This window comes from Anneissia japonica, unplaced genomic scaffold (assembly GCF_011630105.1).
Source record: "Anneissia japonica isolate Jap-2015-1 unplaced genomic scaffold, ASM1163010v1 scaffold287829_len2072220_cov186, whole genome shotgun sequence".
NCBI lineage: Eukaryota > Metazoa > Echinodermata > Crinoidea > Comatulida > Comatulidae > Anneissia > Anneissia japonica.
The window spans coordinates 942,406-962,040 of NW_022716075.1; the positions used below are offsets into that span (position 1 = coordinate 942,406).

General features: G+C 34.2%; 2 protein-coding genes across 3 annotated transcripts; one reads left to right on the top strand and one right to left on the bottom strand.

Moving 5' to 3' along the window:
* Positions 1 to 297: 297 nt before the first annotated feature.
* On the bottom strand, positions 298 to 6,052 carry LOC117109603 (carbohydrate sulfotransferase 10-like). Of its 2 annotated transcripts, none has more exons than XM_033251984.1 (3): positions 6,031 to 6,052; positions 3,332 to 3,414; positions 298 to 2,057 (listed from the first exon to the last, which is right to left on the bottom strand). In XM_033251984.1, exons 2-3 carry the CDS (start codon positions 3,335 to 3,337, stop codon positions 1,218 to 1,220), a joined length of 846 nt encoding a protein of 281 aa, XP_033107875.1. In that variant the 5' UTR covers positions 3,338 to 3,414; positions 6,031 to 6,052; the 3' UTR covers positions 298 to 1,217. The 2 variants fall into 2 exon arrangements, with proteins under 2 accessions (XP_033107875.1, XP_033107874.1); XM_033251983.1 differs by lacking the exon at positions 6,031 to 6,052 and adding an exon at positions 5,320 to 5,609.
* A 5,428-nt stretch (positions 6,053 to 11,480) lies between these two features.
* Positions 11,481 to 18,311, top strand: LOC117109602. Its single transcript, XM_033251982.1, has 5 exons — positions 11,481 to 11,689; positions 12,859 to 14,151; positions 14,743 to 15,501; positions 15,910 to 16,018; positions 16,926 to 18,311. The coding sequence occupies exons 1-5, from the start codon at positions 11,632 to 11,634 to the stop codon at positions 16,930 to 16,932; spliced, it is 2,226 nt and encodes a 741-aa protein (XP_033107873.1). The 5' UTR covers positions 11,481 to 11,631; the 3' UTR covers positions 16,933 to 18,311.
* Positions 18,312 to 19,635: the final 1,324 nt, after the last annotated feature.

Genomic DNA, 19,635 nt, shown 5'->3' on the forward strand with positions numbered 1-19,635 from the left:
GTATCAAACATAGTTCTTCAACGAAAGTTCCTTATTATAGTTGTATGAAAAAAGAGGTCTCTGGTGGGAATCGAAAGCGAAATCTCTCACTATCTCGGCGAGTATCATGCCGTTTAGACTACGTTAGAGGCCCGATAACGATATTATTACAGAGTTAAGACTACTAGTCTGTCTTCATTTATACAACTGAGAGCTTTTGTTAAGTGGAGCCCATTTATATATATATATATATATATATATATATATATTATATATATATAATTTAAATTGAAGATGAACACGATTGACATCTCACGATATAGACAATTTATTCAAATAGGAACATATAGTAACATTATGTTTCTATGACGAGATTCGAGAATGCAGCGTCTATCAATGACATGACATGACACTCACTTTGATTATTACATAATTTTTTTTATTCGAGCACTGTTATTATTTAACTATTAACAGTAAGTCAATAAAAAGGAAGAGAGGAAGACGGTTGCCATTTCAGCTTATTAATCATACATCATACACAGAAGTTTGGATGCTTGTTCCGGGCCAGCAGATTCCTTACACATGAGGCAGTACTTCATTTGCACAAATCCACCATTAGACCTTGTTCAGTCTCTGGAGCTCCCGTCTGTCATCTTTCTCTTGATAAATATCAACGTCGAGTTATCCATCTGATCGGACCAGAGCTGGGTTTTATAGGCTGGAACCTTTGGCTCATCGGCGCAATGTTGCTTGTCTCAGTTTGCTTTACCGTTATTTTAATCGCCATTGCTCTGAGGAGCTTTTTCAACTTATCCCATCTGTTCGTAGGCTTTCCAGAAACACCAGATTTGCTTAGATCTGAAGCTGCAGAACTTCCACATTTTCAAATTCATTTGTTTGTCTTGCTTCTCTTCTCTTTGGAATACTTTGTCAGCTGATTGTATCCAGTTTCCTTTCATCTTGCATAATATTTTAAATCTTTTGTCAACCATTTTCTTTTCAACTATCCTAACCCCTTATCGTGAGTGGCCCTTGGCCTTGCTTGTGTGACTGAACACCAGCAAACATTTCAAGAGCTCCTGCTCTTTTCTTCACATCTCCTTTTCTTTAGAGTGAACCGTACAGATATAATATACAGTAATGAAAAGCAAGTAATAGTCTATGATGCATAGTGGTAGAACGATGTAACAATAAAAAATTAGTTTACTTTGCTATATTATTCTGTTTAAACTGCAGTTTTAAACGCTTTTTTCTGCTTCCATCCTGTATGAAAATAATGCAAAATCAATCCGATAACGCTGGTAAAGCCTCTTCAATGTCTCTTTTGACAAAGTTGAAAAATATTGTTTTATCACCATTTTTTCTGATGCGCCTGTATAATGTTCTGGTTGAATGTACACATCACTGATATTCAATAACCTATATATCGATTCAAGTTCACCATCGTAAAGATGTTCAAATTTTCCTATGACGTCATACTTGACCTCACATGGCATACATATTTTATAAATCTCTCGCCAATGCTCTTGTGCATCGAGATGATATTCGTTATCAAGGAGATTTAAATACCGCAAGAAATCACTGAATGTAATCCTCCCACTCTTTTCTAGCCCTAATTGTGTCTGGATATGTAATATGAAATCAGACCTGGGAAAATAACTCTCGGCCCAAATTGGTTCTAACTTGTCTTTAAATGCACTCAACAGTCGAGTGAACGGGTGTCTGACAATCATTATTTTAGTAGAGTTGTGTAATATGTTCATTATTTCGGTCTCGAGCAATTTTGAAAGTTTTATAACGTGTCTATCAAACACGTCGTGAGTGTTTTTTATTGATACAAAATTGTAATCTAATGCGTTTGAGGCAAGCATTAATTTCTTTAAAGTAGTGCTCGCCGCTTTTGGAACAGTACAAAATACGATACCAGTTCTGTTTAAATAATACATATGATCAAAACGATGACGAGCGAAATAGGAATTATTTGTTTGTCTATACTCTGTTGTGTTGCATACCCTCCAAGCGTGCAATTTCCTTTCTCTTTGGACTTCTTCAAAAGTACACTTTTCTACACTGCAATTCTGTCAATAACAAAAATAAGGATTTTAGTAATACTAATATTAATAATATGCTAGGTTTATAAAAAGTCAAGACAATTCGGTACAAATAAATTAAAAACTCATTTTAACAATTCCAAAACGGTAATGTAAATGAAAAACACGACGACAACGACGCCGCCGCCGCAGCCAACGACGACAACAACATTAATAACAATAACAATAATAATAATAAAAACAACAACAACAATAATAATAATAATATAATAATAATAATAATAATAATAATAATAATAATTATAATAATAATTATAATAACTGATAATCTACAGGATGGTTGTGAGATGTGAACTTATAGGAATAAATAAATTAAAATTGGTTATACTTAATAAAGTATGCCATAAGATCCACTCGTTACTGCAGGCTAATGCTGCGAATTCCAATAGGGTTTAGTATCACAGAAATCTATTCCGTATTTGTATTAAATAAACCTTGTGCCCCATTCAGTAAAATTCACCGGTGAGGTCTACCAAAATCTTCTTGAAGTACTACAACTCCTAAAGCTCAGGGTTGTAAAGGCCAGGGGATAATTGCGATTCTGTGAGTTATTTCCAGTGACTAAAGCGGCAGGGGAACGTTTGGGTTTCGAGAATAATATGTATAGAAACCATTCAACACCATTTCTAAACACTTCAGATGCATGATGCAGATACAGTTACCGGTAAAGAATAACGGTTTAAAAAGAAGGTGTGGTACAGTATAATAATTTGTATTTTTCTGGACTTCACCTGTAGGTGGAATTGAATTAATTCATCCACGTAACACATTGATTGACACAGCTTTAAGTAGGATTATCACACGCATGTGCATATCCTGTCGAGGTAAATCGATGATAAAGCATTTTTATCAATTTACAATACTAGGTTCTAATTTAGCTACACTTTAAGCCGACAATCACTGCATCGTACGACCGTCGCGACTCGTCGTACGACGAATCCAACTTCGCTCCTTGTGTGCGCTATAGCCGACTCCACGCCGTCTGTTGATTCTTGGTGGCAGTCTGAACGGACCATAATTAAAAAAACGATCCGTTGCACGTGCGTTGTGGCGTTACGTTCTCCATAGAATCGCGTTGGCCAACCGTCGGGCTCACTGAGTGTCCGGCTTAATGACTGTTAAGTAGGCATATAAATGCGGAATGTAGATTATTATTAGGACCGCAGATTTCAACGTCAGTGCAAAACTACTCCCTGAGCCATACGGCAATCGGTGGATTAAGGATATAATATACTTAATACCTTCATAGAATGTTTAACAGGTTGGCGATGTCTTTTTAAAGTCTCTCGATGTCGTCTGCCGTCGTATTTTAAAGGATGCACATCTAAAATAAAGGATAAAGTTAAAGATTACTTGGTGACATATATTTACGTGCCGTATGCATTGACATTTGTTACATTGAATGTGGGTTTGATTTTCATAATAGAGTACCTGTACCGTTAATTTTTTTTGGATGTGGTTCACTGTATTAATAATCTTCTTATTGTACATTGAAAAATCTGAAATCTAAATAGAAATTTATATAGCGCTTTTTGCCAATGGATACAAAGCGCTTGGACACGTGGACAAGGAACTCAATCAATGGCTTTCTTCTCCCCTATGGATCGTCCCTTTGTGTGTTGCTACTCGGTAGCCCGGTGCAACTCTCGTCCACAACAGGGGCCTTTTGTACCACTACACCAGGGTATTCCCCTACTCGTCTCGGATGATGTACCTGGGTGTACCTGGGTTCTTTATAGTGCACACGATCCAAAGTGTACACTGGGCCTACGGTTCATAGTCCTTATCCGAGGAAGCTTGTTCTACAACCAGAACCATAGGAGAGCGTGTCGTTCGAACCATGCAGAATATGGAAGATACATCTCATTTTCACAAATCAATGAGAACATGCTCAAGAGATGAGTACAATATTCTATTCTGGACTAAAATGTGGTTTATTTTTCATATCTTGGCGGAGAGTAAGGGCTATATAATCCTAAGCCTTCAAATTATACGAAAATATTAAACCTTAGGATTACAGTCTCTCCGGTAAATATTCACTTGCTGTGGCACAATATTTTACCATGATTTTACAAGTTTCCAGAAGGCGACGTTAGCTTGGAGTAGAGTTTATTCCACTAATGACTCGTGAGGGCTCACCACTTATTTAGAACCTTCTAATTCAATTTAAAACAAAAAATTAAAACAAACTAAACCAATGACAAACATTGAAATGACATGAGGCCTAATGTAGTTAGATTTATATAGCGCTTTATACCGAAACGGTCTCAAAGCGCTGGAAGTGTGGACTAGCTTTCATAGTAGGTCTAACTTGCTTCTCCCCTAAGGGCCTTTTGAATAAATATAATATAAATCATCAAAGGTACATATACAGTGTTTAAGTAAGGACATGAAGGAGCATCGTATAGGCTACCCTGTAGCTTTTCAAAGAATAAAGTCCTATCGTCGTTGAAAAGCTACAGGGTAGCCTACGATGTTCCATCATGTCCTTATTTAAACACTGTGTATGTACCTTTGATGATTTATATTATACTTATTCAACAGTGTTAACGACTAACTCCCTTCAATATCATATATAATATACGACAGTACATGTATATGGTAATTGTCTATAATACCGGTATATATTATTAAAAATTAACTATATTATACATATAATATGTATGTATATATTATACATACAATATAGCCTATATATGTATATAGGTAATTATATATAGGTCTACAAATATTATTAAAAATTAACAATTATACATATAATCGAGTTTCAACTACTCGTTTGTATAATTTGTCTCGCCTTTCACCAAATAGGATAGTGGTGTAGTCTGAGTCTATTAATGTTTGGTACAGGAATACTCCCCTAGGTTTGTGTGATTGCCGGCATTGGAACGCTTTGAGGTTTCTTGTATCAACAGCCTATAAATATATTAGGCCTAAATATATAATTAAAATATATTCGAGTCAATGAATGCTTCTAAACCTACTTTCAGACGGATCTAATTACGTAAAATTGAACAGATTGTTTAATATTATCTATACATAATCAGTGCATACTATAATAAATAATGGTAAAGAAAAAGAAAATACAACCCTCACATAATCATGATTACCACGGGATGTTTTCTCACACCCTTGGTACGTATGACGTTACCATAGAGTCATTATAGCGAAAGTTCACAGGCTAAATGCATTTAATTTAAATACATTACGTCAACATATATTATCCTACCTGTTATCTTTGCCGGTAGGCCTACTGAATTTAAATATAAAACCACTGTAATGATCAGGAACGCAACGACAGTTATAAGCTGAGCAGCAGACAGTTTTACCCGTATTTGAGCCATCTTACAGAATTATATATAACAATATATAATTATATATAACAATTGAGATGATAATGTTTCATACGATTTACACTATCAGTGTTTAAATATATATACTTGCGTTGGCGTTGTAAAATAGTGTGTACGTTTACTATTCTACGTGTACAGTCACAGCCATAGTGTACATTATTATTGGTACTGTGCTGTGGTTTTAATTGATTAACCCTAGTAATTAGAACAAAGCTATAAGCCGATGAATTTCTAATGGTTTTTGTTCAGCGTAGTGAAATGACAGGTTGCAAAACATGTGGTCATGTTCCCTTGGATCGTACGGTACGGCACTTGGGACTGGTTATTGAGGAGATTATTAACAGACCTACTGTAAAATATTTAGGCTAAGACGAGTTTCTTTTCAGTGGTCAGTGGGCAATTCAGCCTATGCGTTCGGAGTTTGAAATTCTACTAAATGGTGAGCCCGAAAATGATTATATTATATGAAATATTATGCCACGGCAATAATGATGAATGTTGTTGTAAAAAGAAATTGCATTTTGTTAAGAAATTGAACAAATAAAAATCAAGTTATAAACCAAAACGAACAAATAGATGGCACATACTTTACAACTCAGCAGAATCACAGGACCTCCAAACAATTCATGGCCGTTTTTTTCGCATGGTTCATGGCCAAATACTGTAAATACGAATATAAGCCTAAAATTATTATTATGACAAGCATACATGTATTCGACAACATTAAAAGCGACTTGAATAACGATCTCGCATACTAGCCTATACACTTTTCTGAAGTCCATGGTATTCATTAGACTAAACAAGTTTGTGTTAGCCAAGCCGCCGAAACAATATCTCGAAACTATTGGGAAAATATCTTAATAATTATTCTGAATATAAGAAACAGTAACAGAGTAACCAAACTTTAATTTATGTCCCCTGAGGTAAACATATGAATCATTTAAGAAGTAAAATATAACTTCAGCGTTCAAAGACATGCAATATAATAATAAGCTTAAGTGTTTCTTGACAAAAAAATAAAATAAAAAAACATTATGATATCGAATAGATGTTACTAATAATTGGTATTGAAAAGGGCTAGTTTTCAAGATTTTATAGTTCTCATAAGACATTTCGTAGTCTGAACTGCGCATGCCCATAATATCAAGTTCATTCGATATACGGTGCTCGTGCGAATAAGCACCCAGTTTGAATGAGCGCCCATCTCGAATAGTGTGAACATTTTCTTAAGCGCCCCTTCGATGTTTATTCATTTTTAAAAAAATATCGTGTGATTTTTTTCTTAGCAAGCCAATAATCCAATCAATCCCGGGACTTTGGTGGCATGATTTGATCTATGGAGTGTATGCACATATTCATCTTATGTCAACTTAAAAAATGAGGACATTTTCTTCTGGGCAGATGAGAAAGTATCTTTCAAACTTTCCTCTTCTTACATTTTTCTAGTCCTTTTTTTTCAATTCCTGACAATTTGCAACTTTTAGCACGTTTAAATTTTGCAAGAAGCCCTGCAATGAACCTGCTAATTATCTCAATCGGCAGATGGTTAGCAGTACACCACCACCACCATTTCATCTGCTGTTGAAACTGACATTCTTAGCAATGCTCTCTGGACGATTTCTTTTCTGCGCCAGAACCATTCGCAATCTTCGGTTTCCAGATGTCCTTATATATGTTTCATTTTTCATTCAAAATCTTCACTTGAATTTTCAAAGCTCCGATAAAAAACACCCAATATTCATATATTTCCATAAGCGTCCCCTCAATTTCCACTCTGTTTTCATAAGCGCCCCTTAAAAGTGCAACAAATAATTTAAGCGCCGGGCGCTTATTCACGCAAGTACGGTAAACATACATACGGTACATCATGGTGGAATACTTTTAATATCCCTCCCAAACACACAGCATAGGTTTATGTCCAGGAAAGAATGAAATTACAGTATGTCAAGTAACCTTGGATATGGGCATGCGCAGTTTAGACTACAAAATGGTTTATTATTATAATACCTTAAATAGGGATTTAGCCCTGTGATTACCAATTTACCAACAAAAAACTGTATCGGGTGACTGATGGTTGGTAAGGAACTTTTGAATGAAGTCTATGTCTATATGCTTACGTTTGTGGATCTTATCAATTTCCGTTGAATCACAGACCGGCAAAATTCATTTTCATTAATTTACAGATCTTTTACTACGAACAGCTTTAAATTGATTACCACCCAATTTAAAGGTCTATGTCAGTGAACAGTATATTGTGCAACTGTAAAATTAGCGAGGATTTTTTTTGTCGTTCTTGTCGTTAATTGTGCGTTAATAATTTTATTATAACTAATTAAATTACTTACCATAATTGCAGTACATATATAATTGCTATTATATTAATTTGCGCAAGTTCGGTGGTCTAGTAGTTATAACATTATAACAGGCTAGTTATCTGGAGGTCGTGTACGTGTTTGATTCTCACCCGAATCACTTACGTTTTTTAAATGTTTTAAAGTATTTGGGAACTACTGAGTGTTCAGTACGATAACACGCCATGAAGGCAAAAAAGACTCCTATATATCAATTTGTTCAAAATCTTTTTAAAAATCATGAATGGGTAAATGTCTGAAATTCTCATTTTTTTTATCAGTTCAACAAACTTATATTGGTAATACTGCATTATATAGTATTCTTCTATCATATATTTATATAAAGCCAACGGAAATAATTGGAAAAAATTGCTTGATTTAATGATTCGGTGAGTAAAATTATTATTGATGAATTATAGCTTTGCTGGGAATGGCTGACACTGTTTAACAAGTATATAACATCTGTCTGTTTTAATTGACGAATAAATCAGTATTTTGTTTAATGTAATGCTTGAATAGTACAAATGGCATTTACATGGGAAGATTACTTCGGTAATGCAGAAACCTTTCTTTATAGATCCCATTATAAATATTTCGGCCAGCAGACAAATTATGCATAACGATTTATAGAATATAAATTGCATGAAGTTTTAAAATACTTAGGAACTCCAAATATTCATTAAAAAATTATAAGCCTATATTATTAAAAAAAATTTTTAACCAATGTTAGAAAGAAAAAGAAAAGAAAAGGAAAAAAAACACCAAAAGACATTAAGAAAGACAACATTTTAAACGGTTTTGTCTGATCGTATTATAATTCGACTACAACAGCAACCAAAACAAAACCTTAAAATATATACGTCATCTCTATTTATATAATAAAATTGAGTTGAAACGTATCCCCGTGAATGGCACGATCAGGTCGTTCCTGAATCACGTTAATTGCGTTAATAAAATATATGTGAAGGACGATAATTGTGACGCAGATTTGATCTCGGAAAGTTTTCTCGAAAGAGGTTACTGAAAACGTCAGTAACAACGTGATGATTTAAAACAAATATTCTATCATTATCCACTTCTAGATCTATTACTCATCATTTGTAATAGTATCTTCTTCCGTCTATGGATTCGCCAAACAGGCCTTAAAAAAATCATATCTGAATTACTTGCCTTGCTAGAGACTCTCCTAAAACGCTTAAAGCCACGGTTAGATTTTACGATTGGAAAATCTTGATGTACAAACGATTATACTTTAATAGTACATTGTAAATCACCTGTCGTTTAATCAGTCTGATTAATATTCCTACCGTTCATTGTGTTTAAATCACTATAACATTTCTTTGGGTACAAGGTTCTTTTTTTTAAATAATTTAACATCATGTAGCGGAACAATCACGAATCATGCTGAAGAATTACACTTCATTCAAATTTGAAGGAACAAGGACAAACGATATTGCTGCCCAAAGAGGATGTAGCGCAACTATCCTATCTCATTGTTATTTAATAATTCTGGGACATATACTGTCCCATAATATTCTCTTTTTATTTCAATTTAGTTCGATTGCATTACACTTTCTTTATAAGAAACAGTACAAATTTTTCCAGGCTCAGTGTTCTTATTGTTTTGACCAGTTTCAAATTTGTTCCTATTTTACTCTTTTATAGCAGAATATTACTGTAATGTTCCATAAAGGGTATTACCTACCACACTGAACAAAAGGTACAGATAAGACCAAACGAATTATACTGTTGTATATTGGTTTTTCTATTTCTTTAAAATGAAAACCTCATTGATATTTTCCTTTCGTCTCAATTTGTTCTTAGTTTGTTCAATTTCAGAACCCAGTATTTTTGTAAAATGTGTATCCATCCACCAAAACGTCTTTCCCTTTCAAACAACATTCGACACTATTTCTACCCCTCCTGTTTCCCTCCAACACGGAGCCCTAGGAGGTCGGCGTTACCAGAGAACCAGAACAAGCATTTCTGGCGTACGATTCTATAAATTTTGTAATCTATTGTTCTCAAAGTAATTGTTTTGTATACAATTTAACTTCATCTCTAACTTCCTTATAGTCTTAAAAAACGCAAGCATACTAGGTTTAAGTCATTTCTGAAAATATTATAGTAAGTGATTACTAGGCCTAAATCATAGGCCTAGGTAATTATTTTGAATTAAAAAACTTGAAAGTATAGACAGGTTTATAATGTCTCATAAAGTCAGCCTCGTGAATGTAGGCTCAGTGGTTACAGACAGATTGCATAAAGAGAAAGTGTGTCAATATGACTTCGGATTTCTGCATTATCACTATTATGTCCTTTATATACTATTTAGTAATTGTTTTAATTCAAATTAATAATATTCCACCATAGAATTGTTAGAACTCCTATCATTATAAATAAACACATTATAAAGTTAAATGTTTATTTTTAATTTTTATTTTTTTAATATTTTTATGCTTTATACTGGGAACCCCATTCAGTAGAATGTCCACTGTTCTCCCACAGGACCTAGTAAAAAAAGACAACAATTACAATAATAAAAAAACAGCAAAATACATAACCCAGAAAAAATGCTTTATAACATAAATATCATAATATTTTTTAAATTTCTAAAATTATAAAAGATCAATACAAACATTTTAAAATATATTTAAAAAAAATTAATTTATGTTTTTTTTAAATATTTATTTTTATGGTTATTTGTGGTTATATGAATTTTTGAGTTAGAATTTTTATCAGTATAAATATAAACATTATAAAGTAATATATATATATATATATATATATATATGATATTTTATGGTTATTTCACGTTTAATATATACATACATATATACTTTTACTGTCTTTACATTTTCATTTTATTTAAACTACCATCTTTTGTTGTACTTATATTGTCATATATGAGAATAGTTGATTTCCTTTCTTTGTCTACGATCATATTTATAATGTATATATTTCATGTACTTGTACGGACAATATTCTTTCAATGTATTTTATTATATTTCTATATAGAATTTAAAACTAAAACTTTACGCTTTTCCAATTTTCCAGAGGAAATATTAAGAGTGCAGTATACCCCTTCGAATTCCAAACGCGTATGCAACTGGAGGAAGGAAAAAAAAGTATGAACCATCGTAATCTAATTTAGATAGAGGAAGATGATATTATGCTGTACATGACTCAGAATGAATAAGCGCCATGCCATTGGTCAAACTGCTTGCTGGATACCTGGTACCAAAAGAGTTGCAACGTTTACTCACTCACGAACCAGGCTCGAGGAAGCATCCTTAAAAAAAACCAGAATAACTTGGTCGCTTATTCTACTGAATCGAATGATATTGCACACGAAGACCTATAGTTAGTGTTGGAAAACCACCGTTCACAATGTTGATGTTTTTACTATTATGTTTTCTAGCAAATGCTCCAAGTTTCCATGCACAGAGTAAGTAAAAGTCACATATTTTAACACTAAAACTTTACGCTTTTCCAATTTTCCAGAGGAAATGTTAAGAGTGCAGTATACCCCTTCGAATTCCAAACGCGTAGGCAATTGGAGGAAGGAAAAAAAAGTATGAACTATCGTAATCTAATTTAGATAGAGGAAGATGATATTATGCTGTACATGACTCAGAATGAATAAGCGCCATGCCATTGGTCAAACTGCTTGCTGGATACCTGGTACCAAAAGAGTTGCAACGTTTACTCACTCACGAACCAGGCTCGAGGAAGCATCCTTAAAAAAAACCAGAATAACTTGGTCGCTTATTCTACTGAATCGAATGATATTGCACACGAAGACCTATAGTTAGTGTTGGAAAACCACCGTTCACAATGTTGATGTTTTTACTATTATGTTTTCTAGCAAATGCTCCAAGTTTCCATGCACAGAGTAAGTAAAAGTCACATATTTTAAAATCATTATTGAACCTCTCATTGTTTTTTTGGAAAGAGTTATGCAATTACGCTGTTTTCCTCATCTCAAACTGTTGTGAAATGTTTAGCATTTTAAAATAAAATTTGTGTTAACGACTGTTGACAAATTTAAAGATAATTGTGGCAAATGGTTTTACAAATGGATAAGTGAATCCCTGAGCTTAATAACCACTTAGGATGTTGTTTAGAAACATTCTATTTGCGTTCAAGTAATAATATCCTTCATTCTTACCAGACATTCTTTTTAGAAAAGGTATTAAATCAGCAAAATATATTGAGTCTCACAGTGAGTTGAAAACTAAGTTAAGGATCACCAAGATATCGTTGTGTTCACCTTTGCTAAACGCACAATGATTATACAGAAATTTAAATTGACAATCCTTTGCTGAAAATAATATAAGTATAAGCCGATCCTTGTCTTCTAAAACAGTACAGCCAAGAATAATTTAGTTGAGATCCATGGAGACAATGAGGAGAATAGAAAATGCGAAGCGCAATAAGAAGTAAAAACTAAGAAAAAAAAACACTCATATCGTCAATAATTTTTTTTGGCATATGTTTAGCATGTTTTCAAAAAAGGTAACATACTTCCTCTGTTTTCATTTAATAACATACATACATACATAGAAGTGCAACAGACATCTATTATACTAATCCACAATTTTTATATAGGTCTAGGCCTTCATTTAAATAACCAGCTTCAGTTCCTATTTATACAGTCGTATTTATGAATATCAAATCTATATTGTGTCCAAAGCTTTATCTTATTTCCTTATTCTTAAATCCATTTCCAATTATCACTCACAACTCTCCAAAATTTACTTACCAGACGTGTGTATCCACCGTAGGTCTATGTTATTCATATTCGTACATAGCTTGATTCATTCTTTCATAAGAATATTGTCGCTTGGAAATCTGTTATAAATAACATTAAACGACAAAAACAACTTAATTTCGCAATTCAGTTTCTCAACTGCAATGAATTATTTTATGTATATATTTGATTTTAATTTTAATAATTTTTAATTTTCAATAACTAGCATCTAACAAACATTTCACAACTTCCTCTGACACGCCATGATATTATGACGTCATTTGTTGGTATTACAACTTTTACTTTGTCAGGTTATGGGGCAAAGACACCAGACACCAGAGGGCGCCAATTTATCTTCGGTATTCCGAGTAATGTCCGGCAACCAGACAACATAATTATGATGATAACCGGCCATGAGCTGGGTTCTAACAAGATAGACATCAGTATTCCGGGTCTTGGATTCCGGAGGACGCAGATGTTAAACGGACTCGGGCAAGTGCGCATGTTGCTACCGACGCAAGCGGCAGCTCATGGCTGTGATGTCCAAAACGGCACGGTATGGGTTTCATCAACAAAAGATGTGTCCGTGGCAGTTCTAAACGATATCGCCAAATCCACGGAAGCCTTTTTAGCAATTCCCGTAGATGCATTAGGTAAGGAATACTTTGTTGCATCATACGATCCACTTCCCGAAGAATTCTCTGAGGTAATGATAACCTCAACTCAGGATAACACACGGATAAAGATAACATTCCAGGCACCAGTTACCTACCATGGTATGTCGTATGCTCCCGGAGACATTTACACATTTACCCTTAATCGTCTGAAATCCGTTCAGTTTCAAAGTCATATGGATATGACGGGAACCAGAATACAGGCAACCGCTTCCGTAGCTGTCGTCAGCGGTAACACGTGCACATTGGTACCTGGTAGATTACCAAGGTGTGATCACTTGGTTGAAATGGTTCCACCTGTCCCAACATGGGGAAGTATGTTTACACTAATGCCGTTTTTGAATCGAACAGCCGGGTATATATTCCGTGTGGTTGCAGCACGTGCAAGGACTAGTGTTCAGATATCAGGTGCGTCGATTTATTTACAGAACCAAGGCGAGTTTCAAGAGTTTAACGTACCTGGTGATACTATTACCACCATCAGCTCCAACCAACCTATTATGGCATTACAGTTCGCAAAGGGCAGAGACAGTGACGAGATAGGTGATCCATTCATGACAATAGTTCCGCCAGTAGAACAGTATATTAAAGATAGAGTAACATTTGGTACCTTCAACATCTCTGGCGGAGATTATTTTCATCCTTTTGTCAATCTGATGATTTCATCACCAGGAATTCTTAGCATGATCAACGTCAACTCTATTCCGTCTATGACGGGTACACAATACGTGCCTGCTTCGGGAAAGATCGTCAGTTACGGAGGAAGTCGGTCGATGGCCTTGATGCAAGGCATACACACACTCATGAACCCAGCACCGGGGAATTCATTCACTGCGATCACATACGGTATAGGACCTTGGACATCATATGGGTTCCCAACAGCTTACAATCTGAAGACGTTAATCTGTACTCGTAATGATCCTACAACAGGTGAGTTACGGTATTTCTTGATATTAAAGCTCTTACAACATCCACATTATTAAGTGTCATATGATTGACCAAAATGGATTGTGTGCTAAAATGTATACTAGCAAAAACACAAGAGCGTATTTACAGGACGACTTGAAAAAATGTTTGTGAAAATATTTAACGGATTATTATTTGGAAAAATAATATTTAAATATATTAACATAATAGTGTTTTTGTGAAGGTTTGGTTATAAAGTATTGGAGAACCACTTTAGCAATATTCAGAGTATCGAATAGTCAATTAGTAAACAATTTGATTGCCTACTTGCTCTTCAATAATAATACGAGGACACCAACCATTAAAAAAAATCGTATTGACATTTTAAATCGTTCTTGGCTTATTGTGTCAAGTAATTTTATCCTTAATCAAGTGGCCTGCAATCATGTAGATACGTTTTATTGAATTTTCTGATTTTTTTTTGAAGGACTAAATCATCGTATCTTTGAAATACTGGACTAATCTGTCACATCACAACAATAAGTCATTGGCATATGATGTTGAAACATGTAAAATTATTTATAAAACTGAACAATACTTATTTTCTTATTTTAGGCAGTGTTGTCGAATACGCATGTCCTCAACAGCCAGATACAAGCAATCCATGCACTGGGATCGTCGGTGGTATCCCAAATCCTAGGGCTAGGCAAGGACAGCAGATTCCTAACCCAAACCCGAATCCAAGACCAGGGCCGAATCCTAACCCGAACCCAAACCCAAGACCAGGACCTAATCCTAACCCAAATCCAAACCCAAGGCCAGGACCTAATCCTAACTCCAAAACAAACCCAAGACCAGGATCTAATCCTAACCCCAATCTTAATCCAAGACCAGGACCAAATCCAAACCCTAATCCAAACCCTGGTCCGGATTTGAACCTGTACCCTGGACAATCAGCTGGTGTGCCTGACCAAGGAAAGGGAAATAATGACGGTCGCCCAGTACCTGGTAGTCCTGGTATGGGTATGCCAGGTATGGGTGTGCCAGGTATGGGTATTCCAGGTATGGGTGTCCCTGGTATGGGTATGCCTGGTATGGGTATGCCTGGTATGGGTGTGCCTGGTATGGGTATACCTGGTATGGGTGTGCCTGGTATGGGCATCCCTGGTATGGGTATCCCTGGTATGGGTATCCCTGGTATGGTTATCCCTGGTACGGGTATGGGTAATCCAGGAGTTGGTGTGCCTATTGTGCCAGGTGTCGGCCTACCAGGACAAGGACAGGGTGGCCCGGGATTCGGACGAGTACCTGGGAATGGATGGGCATGGAGGACTCCACCACCACCACCACCAATGCTTCCAACACTGCCGGACAGTAAGTTCGTTTACTATTCCATTTTAACATTCTTAATTGATCACAAACACTAATTGCACATACACTACTAATTTGTAAATTTATAAATTAATGTCGTTTTTAGAGCGTTGTAAATACATGTTTGTATAAATGTAATAAATGTGTATAATATACTAAATAATTCAGGTTGTTATGTTAAGCTTTTGCTTATATTGTATCTCAACCGAGATCTAGTCATCCTTTGCCATACACTGTCTTGTAGTATTTTCCATATAGACACTAGGACAGATTTGATCCAGCCGTACTAAATACAAACTCAAACTTTGTCGAAACTGTGTGGGTTTTGGATTCGCCGACATAGTGTGTTTGTTTGTTTGTTTTTTTTTTTAATGTGTTACTATAATAATGATGTTACCTTCTTCTTTGCAGAATGTTTTTCACAGAATCTTGTAGCGGTTGTTGCTATTACGCCTGCGTTATTGGTATTATTGTTGATGAGTATGATTATGTGCATTGTTGTAAATCGAGTTAAAGAAATGTAAGTTTTCATTTTTATGTATTTCGCACTTAATAATACGAACACATTTTTGATTATGGAAAGTCAGGTAATGTTTATAAATGACATATTACGGTTTTGTGAGTACAATGGTGAACAATCAGTTGTTGGATTAGAATATTTAAACACGAACATCATCGGTACCACGGTACTTCTGCTAGTCAAATTTAAGTGAATTGTATATCAAGTCAAAATGTGGGCTTGGCTTTTGGCGCTGAGAAACACATGGTCAAGTATGGCAAGTATACGCCCGTATGACGGCTACATGACTGCTAATACTACTACATCTTACTTCAGTATTAGGATAAAGTGCTCAATACCAGCTTACACTTTAGAACATATAATAGTATATTAACGCTTTGCTAAAAAGGTTGGTTGTTACTCTGAGAATTACAGTAGATGTTGTTATCCTATTTATTATATTTACAATACCTAATCGCCAATAAGCGCAAAAGTCGGAGTAACAACCCAACTTAATGGATTTGCTAGAGAGAGAGAATGACACTGTGGTGTGACTAATTGCAGTTATGATGTAGTCGGAAGTGAGCTATTAAAAGAGTTTAGCAAGATTAGGTCATCAGGGGTGCAGTCAAAAGGAAAATAAATTTCTGCCTTGTATTGCTTTGCAAATTAGACAAATTAATTACATTATATTTTTTTAACCTGCCGTTATGTATTAACTAAATACGATATATTTAGAATAAGTTGTCTATTAATTCATTATTATTATTTATTAACATTAACTTCTTACGACAGGCTTGAATTAAAGAAATTGTTTAAACCTTTCTACTAGAAGTTCTGTGTTGATAAAACATCAAAACAATTAAATTCATCATATTAATTGTGATTTATACTAGTTTGATGATATGATTTATCGTTTGTTTTGCAGGAAATAGAGTGTGTGTGGAATGCTGGACCATTTCATCTTAGTACCTCTTCTAGATGATGAGCAAACTTTTATATCATGAGACTTCCGTATGGAGCAGTGTCTCCATACGATAAGCTAATTAATTTGTTTTGTAGTCGGTGGTGTATCATTCTTTATTCATATATCAATCAATAAAATGTACAAAAGAATGGCAATAAATAATTCCAGGACATCGACTGGTTCACAGTCCACGCAGGAAAGTAAGAAAAATAAAAATATATAGATATAAACTCAAATAAACAAAACATCTTCACCACATTTATATTAATTAAATTTGTGTTTATTCATATTATTATTATTTATTATTATATATTTGTTATATAGCTAATTTTAAAGATAGTTCTCTTCAAAACAATGAGAGAATATCGACTAAAAAATTCCTTCAAAATATATAGATACTGTTACAATATTTGTTATTTTGTATTATCTGTTTTATGATTTAATTTTGTAAATATTTGAGGGTGTGTCATGTGTATCTAATATGCGTTCGGTAACTTAGTTATAAGTAATTGCTGTCTTTCCTGAGGATTAATTACAGATTTTTTAAAGAGGAAAAGAAAATATTGAATAACTAATGGATGTTAAAATACAAGTTCGTTGAACTTTTAGGCTGTCTAATGTATTTTATTTACGTAATAGTTTGCATTATTCTTTTTATTCAAGATATTAATGTTTATATTTTCTGGTATAATGTAGTGTCTTCAACGACAACCACCAAAGGAAGGTATTATCAGTAATTTAATTAAGTCTAGTTTAGATAAGTAGATATTTGTAAGGCATCGGTGTCTACAAGACGACACAAGATTTATTGTTTAATATTAAATTGTGAATATCTATCAGAATATAAACCCTAACAAAATATAACCTCTCAAAGTTTGGTACTGAGTAGATATAAACTCACATTCTGAATAAAATACATTTTGATAATGTTAACTATTTTCATAGCAACTTCTAAATATTTTTTGCACAAAATGTACATAAGTATTTTAAGAAAAAATAATCTGAGATTAAATGAATTTTTTTATGATACGTTTAATGTTATCTTTGTGAGATAATTGTTGTTACCATTGTAACGACCATGTCGTGAGTGGAATTAGAAGCTTGTGCATGTCAGGTGACTGGATCTTTGGCATTATGCTCTATATAGATGTAAAATTATTATTAACAAGAACTATAGAAATATATACCATGATAGTCTGCGCATGCTCATGGTAAGCAGGAATATATATACAGAACTTATTTTAATTGAAAGATTCATAAAATGAATAATTGTACGTAATTGTTTTTATTTAAAATATCTGTGATATTTTTGCACCATTCTTTTGAAATTATAAACTTGAAAAGTCATTTTCACTCTCTGTTGATTTATTATATCACTGTTTTCCTTGTACAGCCTTTTCAACATATCAAAATGTTAGGCCTACATCTATCATCTGTATCTTTATGCTTGCTACTTCTTTACAAATTATTAGTAAAAAGTCTGAATACACTCATTATTTTACTATGTCCGGGCTGCTGTTTAAGTAAGTGAACTGTTATTTCGTCTAGTTAAATCAGATGCTGTTAGGCCAACCACTTCAAACCTCTTTGGTCGGGAATATCAAATAGGCCTACATGTATGTGCTTGTGCTTGGTATTAACATTTTAATCAACAGTATCCGAAAAACTCACCCTTCCTCAAATCCACGCAAGAATGTAATTTCCCACATTAATATAATTTGACATTAACTTACTTTGATAACCGGTATTGATGATGGAAATGTGTGTCATATATTGATTCAATAAAGCTTAACGGTTCGCTGGTTGAATAAAGTTTAACTAAACTTTCACGTGATAAGAACGAGGAGTTACTAATTTGAATCGGGTAGTGAAAGGAAATAATTATTCACTAGTTTCATGCATAACTCTAACCAGCTCTTATACAAACATGCTTGATGGCACAAAATAGATCTTAATAGTCAAGCTTTGGTCCACATTTTAATAATAATAACAATAATAATTCTATTTGTTCTCATTCTATTTTGGAATTCGAAAATCCGGGAATTCATGTCCGCTGGGGGACCCGCGGGAGCCACATTGCAGAGCCGCACACACTTATCTACAACCTGTAGGGTCTAACGAATATTATACGGATACAAACAGGTTTCTTTACCAGCGTAAGGAATCTCTCAGCTAGCCACCAATCACTTAGTATGTGTTCACCACAGCCCATATTGTTATTACAGTGAATCCTTATAATACATAGCAAGAATTCCTACTGTATGAAACATTCGTCGACAAAGCCTATCCTCTTTAAATTTAAAAGTGACCGACTGAGTACTTATAGAGACATTATAATATCGTGAAAAAATATATTTAGGTTTACTAAACATAGCAACTGCATACTCAGTGCTTATGGTTTCTTAAATATAAGTGTTATAAAGCAACGTAATCACAGAAACCTAACCTAATACCATTGCAAATGTTTAATTTTACGTGCCACCAATTTTCTTGATTAGTTTAGAACAGCTATATCATTAGTATTTACTAACCTAGGCATTTAAGAGTAAAAAGCAGAAGCAATTCTTACGATGAATTTTCGGAAAACTTTAGGGAATTCTCCTATTACATCGAAGGGCCCGGAAATCAATCTTGCACTGGGACCCTTTCGCACCTAGCTACGCCGCTGGGA

Excerpts from the sequence above, each read along its gene's own strand:
- LOC117109603 (XM_033251983.1), bottom strand. The coding sequence starts at position 5,434 with ATGGCTCAAATACGGGTAAAACTGTCTGCTGCTCAGCTTATAACTGTC. Across the intron at positions 3,415-5,319 it reads CCTACCGGCAAAGATAACAG|ATGTGCATCCTTTAAAATAC; the intron begins GTAGGATAATAT and ends CCTTTATTTTAG. Across the intron at positions 2,058-3,331 it reads CTGTTAAACATTCTATGAAG|AATTGCAGTGTAGAAAAGTG; the intron begins GTATTAAGTATA and ends TGTTATTGACAG.
- LOC117109602 (XM_033251982.1), top strand. The coding sequence starts at position 11,632 with ATGTTGATGTTTTTACTATTATGTTTTCTAGCAAATGCTCCAAGTTTC. Across the intron at positions 14,152-14,742 it reads TCGTAATGATCCTACAACAG|GCAGTGTTGTCGAATACGCA; the intron begins GTGAGTTACGGT and ends TTCTTATTTTAG. Across the intron at positions 15,502-15,909 it reads GCTTCCAACACTGCCGGACA|AATGTTTTTCACAGAATCTT; the intron begins GTAAGTTCGTTT and ends TCTTCTTTGCAG.